General features: G+C 43.1%; 1 protein-coding gene across 1 annotated transcript; it reads left to right on the top strand.

The window, feature by feature from the left end:
* The first annotated feature begins 220 nt into the window (after positions 1–220).
* Positions 221–5,849, top strand: LOC137381515 (probable G-protein coupled receptor 139). Its single transcript, XM_068054214.1, has 2 exons — positions 221–287; positions 4,939–5,849. Exons 1-2 carry the CDS (start codon positions 221–223, stop codon positions 5,847–5,849), a joined length of 978 nt encoding a protein of 325 aa, XP_067910315.1.
* Positions 5,850–6,000: the final 151 nt, after the last annotated feature.

Genomic DNA, 6,000 nt, shown 5'->3' with positions numbered 1-6,000 from the left:
AATTCAATCTCAGTGCCAAATATATTTCTTCACAACAGGGACTTAACTCGCATGCCGCAATCTGTTGGTTTAAAATAATATACATAATTTGATGAAAGTTGCAACATCAGTGTCCCTCTGGAGTTCCTGCAAAGTATAAAGACTCTGGGACTGTATTCTCTCAGTTTAATACAGAGAGATTGCCTGCAGCACAAAGGTGACAGATCACTTCAGACAGAAAATGCATCGACCAATTAACAATATCCAAAAAATATACTATATTATCCTTGCTGTCATTGGTGTTCCTGGTAAGTGACTATAACCATTGAAGTTGTGTAAATCTGTATGTGAGCTGGTCTCTGGATTTACTCTGTAACTGATAACGTTATATGTTGGTCTACTGGTAACTGTTATACAGACACCCGATTGGTGACATCATTTCATTAAGTCAAATCTCCTGAATTGTCTCTGCAGTTTTATTACATTACCTCAACTGAAATTAAGCCTCCGTTTGTAGCTCACAGTCTTGCTGTATTATCAAGTTATTGCCTTTACTTGAATATTGTGCACTGTTGAATAAGACTTCAGTGCAAGCAAATTTCTGAGAGACGGTATTACTGGGAGTGTATGTCACTGTAGAATTGTATTGTGTGTGGGTAACTAACCGGAGAGGAACACTTGATCCTCGTAACCATGTGTTACTGGGAGTATCAGTCATTGTAGAATTGTATTGAATGTCGGTCACTGACCTGGGTGGAACAAGTGATTCTACTTAGATATCAGGTGACTGATCTCTCCACAGGAACACAAGAAATAGGAGCAGGAGTAGACCACATGGCCTGTCGAGCCTGCTCCACCATTCAATATGATCATAGCTGATCTTAGGCTTCAATTTCACTTTGCACACTCACCATATCGCTTGATTCACTGAATGCAAATGTATTCAACGATGAAGCATCCACAGCTCTCTGTGGCAGAGAATTTTAAAGATTCATAATCTTTTGAGTGAAGTAATTTCTCCTCATCTCAGTCCTAAATGATCAGCCTCTTATTCAGAGACTTTGCCCCTGTGTTTTCGGTTCCCCAACCCAGCAGAAACAATCTCTGTGTCTACCCTATCCAGCCCCTTCAGAATCCTGTATGTTTCAATGAGATCACCTCTCATTCTTCTAAACTTCAGAGAATATAGTCCCAATTTACTCAGTCTCTCGTCATAGGATAACCCTCTCATCCCAGGGACCAGTCTAGTGAACCTTCGCTGTGCCACCTCAAATACTTCCTGAAATTTGGAGACCAAAACTGCACACAGTATTCCAGATGTGGTGTCACCAAAACCCTGTGAAAATGTAGCAAAACATTATTCCTGTACTTCAATCCCCTGCAATAAAGGCCAACATGTCATTTTCCTTCCTAATTGCTTGTGGTACCTACATGTTAAATTTCTATGTTTCTTGTGCGAATACACCCAAGTCTCTTTGAACAGCAACACTTACAAGTTTCACATCTTTCAAAAAATATTCTGCCTTTCTATTTTTATGACCAGAGTGAATAACTTCACAGTTCCCGACACTTTGCTCCTTCTGCCATCTTGTTGCCCACTCACTTAACCTGTCACTATCGCTTTGCAGCCTTTCTGTGCCTTCCCCACAGCTAACCTTTCCACATAACTTTGTATCATCTGCAAACTTAGATATAATACTCTCTGTCTCTTCATCTACATCATTGATATAAATTGTAAATAGCTGACACTGATTGTTGTGGTCCTGCACTATACACTGCCTGCCAACTTGAAAATGCCCATTTATGCCCACTCTTTGCTTCCTGTCCATTGACCAATCCTCTGTCCCAGCGACTATATTACCCCCAACTCAATGAGCCCTTATCTTTCCCATTAAACTTATGTGTGGCACCTTATCAAATGCCTTTTGGAGATCCAGGTATACGACATCTATTGGTTCCCCTTTATCTACCCTATTAGTGACATCCTCAAAATAACTCCAATAAATTTGTCTGACAGGATTTCCATTTAGTAAAACCACATTGACTTGTTCTAATTATGCAAGGCTTTCCTCATGCATTGTTAAGACTGCTTTCTTGAAAAGCAGTGAACCATTTACCAAATTCCAATCTGACAGGACCATTCCCAAATGTAAGGAATTTTGGAAAATCATAGCTCGTGCATCCAGTATCTCTGCAGTTATCTCTTTTTGAACCCTAGCGTGTAGGCCATCGGCTCCTGGGGATTTGTCCGATTTTAGTCCTTTACGTTTCTCCAATGCTTTTTCTCTGCTGATATTAATTTCCTTAATTTCCTCACTTTTTCTAGCCCCTAGGTTACCGTCTATTTCTGGTATGAAACATATGTCTCCTATTGTGAAGACAGACACAAAATATTTGTTCAATAACTCCCTGTTCTATGAATGTAATTGGTGACAAAGTGGATGATTTTTGCTGTTATTGAAGATGTTGTGTAATAAGGGAAATTCATTGATGTTCTGTTTCTTATAGAACTGCACCAACTGAAACAGATGTTAACTATTTACTGACACCTTAACAGCAGACCAGCACTGTTAGAGCATTTTAATCTTCTGGATAATGCCTTATTCTTACTCTAGGTATGGTGACTGTAAACACTGTCCGATGTTGATTAATCTCCTTCCCCAGCATGATCCTGACAATCTGTGGGTCATAGTGTTGAATTTTGTTATCTTGCTGTTACACAGGATGAATGTTTGGCTGTGGTTAGTGACTGTTCCAATCCTGTAATGGATTCAGGTTTGACGAACCAGCTCTTATCTATGATTCCAAGTCTTTACACATGCAACCTGCCCTTAGCTCAGTGAGGTGTGTCACTGGGAGGAGAGACACCTGTAACTGAGGAACATGCATTTCAGGTTTTCATAATATATTGATCTGTCCAGCTGCAGTAAATAATATCATTAGTAAACTGTTAATCATGAAATAAATAGTGCATTGATTTAATAAATAAACCACTTCAATATCTGTAATATTCTTGATGAATTCATGAATGGGATTGAAATCACAAGTGGCAAAATCATTCCATGTATCTTCTCCCAAAGCAATTTATCATTTTAACGGCCTGTATTAGGTCACCCCTCAGCCTTCTCCTATCGAGAGAAAAGGCCTTTCTGCTTGAATTTTTCTTCCTTTAGAAATGATCCCCTGTGCTTTGATCACATTTCTATGGTTTTGTTAACCTTCCATTCTAATTTAAATCATTTGTGAATCTGTAGCCACGTAACCCTTTCCCTTTGATAACTTGATCAATTATCTGCCCCCTTCCTACCTTAAATCTCTTGGAGTAGTTTGATGAATTCTTTCAATTATTTCTTGGCAGTTAGTTCCTCCTCTTTCATATTCCTCTCTTTTCTTCAGTCTCTGAATCCTCACCAACTGCTCCATTTTGCCGCTACTATCCCACAACACGTGTGTCTTCCTTCCTTCTGATCTCTGAGCTGATCTCCAGATGTCCATTTATATTTCTGTCCATGTTACTCAGCCCCTCTTTGCTTCTAAGTCCAGTAAACCCGAGCTGCCCTTCAACTCACAGCAGACGGGATCTTTCCTGACCCACAGCAGTAGATCATTTCCCGGCCAATTTCCCTCGACCGTCTCCCTTGGGTACATTCAGAGGGTGCCATTTGGATTTTATTACTTTGGCTCAACTTCCTCACTCACTCGGAAATACTCAGGGTCCCTTTTTCACCTGTTTTTCCAGTGCATTCTTTCACCCTGAACTGGAAAAATCATCAACTTTGCTTCTAATTTCCACCCCCTCCCTCACATTCACATGATCTATCTCTGACTCTTCCCATCCCTTCCTCGACTTCTCTATCTCCATTTCAGGGGATTGGCCGCCCACCAATATCTACTCTAATCCCACCGACTCTCACAGCTGGCTTGACTAAACCTGCTGCCATCCCATTTCCTGTCGGACTCTATTCTATTCTCCCCTTCTTCTCACCTTCCACTCCAACCACCTCCACATGTAACACATCATCCTCTGCAATTTCCACCATGTCCGGCTAAAATCAACACCAATTACATCTTTCCATCCACTCCTGTCCCCCGCCCCTTGCAACACACTGGTTCATGCTTCTGTCACCCCCACCATCCAGTTTCCCTCCCCCGCCCTGAACCTTCCTGTACAGGTTCAGTAGATGCAACATCTGCCCTTTCACCTCCTTCCTTCCCACAATTTTCAGGGCCCAAATGCTCCATCCAGGTGAAACAGAGATTTACTTGTACTTCTTCCAGTGTAGTTCTGTCTTCACTGCCCACCATGCAGTCTCCTGTACCTTGGAAATGGATGAAATGCAGATTGAGTGATTGTTTGCTGAACACTTCCTTTCAGTCTGAAAACAGGACTCTGAGCCTCCAGTAACTTGCTCCTTTAATTCGACATCCCGCTCTGACCTCTCCATCCTCAGCCTCCTGCACTGTTCCACTTTTCAGCTCAATGAGAACAGCACCGTATTTTTCGATTGGCTCCTTTGCAGCCTGCAAGACTAAACACTGAGATTAGAAGATTCAGATCATAACCACTGCTATTTTCTGAGATGGCCTGTGCTTATAATGGCTGGTGGATACACCAGAGTCACTGGAATGAGGTATTCGCTGGTTCTTGGGATGAGAGTTCCCTATCTGTCCAGTAAAACCTGGTGGCCTCCTTGTGGGATGGGGCAGTGCTGGGACACCCAGGACCTCATTGAGGGCTCCCTGTTGGAACAGCCCTGGCCGTCTCGATCGATCTGCCCCCCTTGCCGAGGCCTGGTCGATTGGCCTCGGTGAGCCTTGAACTCTGCTTCCGAGGCCGGCGTCCATGGTGCCTCTTCTCGCTGGGTGCAGTCCCAGCAGTGGCCACCACGCCCAGTGGTTCAGACACTGAGAACGTTTGTTCAGTAATTTCCAGTCTCTTTTCCCTTCTCTCTCTTACAGTTAATTTACTGGCGATTGTGATCCTGTCCCGGGGAAAGTGCGGACTCTCCACCTGCACCACTCGCTACCTGGTGGCCATGGCAACAGCAGATCTACTGGTAATTATCTCTGATGTCACACTGAGGCGGATCAGTTATTACTATTTTCCAGAATCTTCCCTGAACATCACCCCTGTGTGTAGTGTTATCTTTGCTCTGAGTCGTGCAACCACAGACTGTTCTGTCTGGTTCACCGTCACTTTCTCCTTTGATCGATTTGTGGCCATTTGTTGCCAGAAGCTGAAAACTAAATATTGCACCGAGAAAACTGCGGCTGTGGTTCTAGCAACATCCTGCATTCTTCTCTGTTTAAAAGATATCACCTTCTACTTTATATTTGAACCTGGAGAGATAATCGACAATATACCGTGGGGATGTTATATAAAGTCAAGCTATTACACTGAGCCCAGATGGATGGGATTTGATTGGTTTGATACAGCTTTAACCCCATTGCTCCCTTTCGCTTTCATTCTGTTGTTCAACGCTCTGACAGTCAGACACATTTTAGTGGCCAGTCGAGTCCGTAAGGGACTGAGGGGACAGAGCAAGGGAGAGAATCGCAGTGACCCAGAGATGGAGAGCAGAAGGAAGTCTGTGATTTTACTCTTCACCATATCCGGCAGCTTCATACTTCTGTGGATGATGTATGTTATATATTTCGCAAATTGTAATATTTCAGGGACATATCTTGAGGATTACACTGATCCTTTCTATGTCTTTGGACAAGTTGGATGGATGCTGCAGGCTCTGAGCTGCTGCACAAACACATTCATTTATGGGGCGACACAGTCCAAGTTCAGAGAGCAGGTCAAGAACACGGTGAAATATCCAGTTACATCAATTAATCGATTAATTAATAAACGACATAACTGAGAGCGGCCCAGAGATGGGTCCCAGTGTTTCCAGTCCATGAATGTACAGGAACCGACAGCCCCGGTGCCTCAGCTTGGTGGCTGCTCGGATGGAGGAGGCCGAGTTCATACCTGGTCCCCATGTTAGCTGATAACACTTCTCTCTCCTCAGC

This window comes from Heterodontus francisci, chromosome 22, assembly GCF_036365525.1.
Source record: "Heterodontus francisci isolate sHetFra1 chromosome 22, sHetFra1.hap1, whole genome shotgun sequence".
NCBI classification, from domain to species: domain Eukaryota; kingdom Metazoa; phylum Chordata; class Chondrichthyes; order Heterodontiformes; family Heterodontidae; genus Heterodontus; species Heterodontus francisci.
The sequence above is the reverse complement of the archived record's forward strand: the minus strand, read 5'-3'. Positions and strand labels throughout refer to the sequence as shown.

What these genes read in the sequence shown, in the direction of transcription:
- LOC137381515 (XM_068054214.1), top strand. Translation starts at nt 221, where the DNA reads ATGCATCGACCAATTAACAATATCCAAAAAATATACTATATTATCCTT. An exon ending in TGCTGTCATTGGTGTTCCTG is followed by an intron (nt 288 to 4,938) that starts GTAAGTGACTAT and finishes TCTCTCTTACAG; the next exon opens with TTAATTTACTGGCGATTGTG.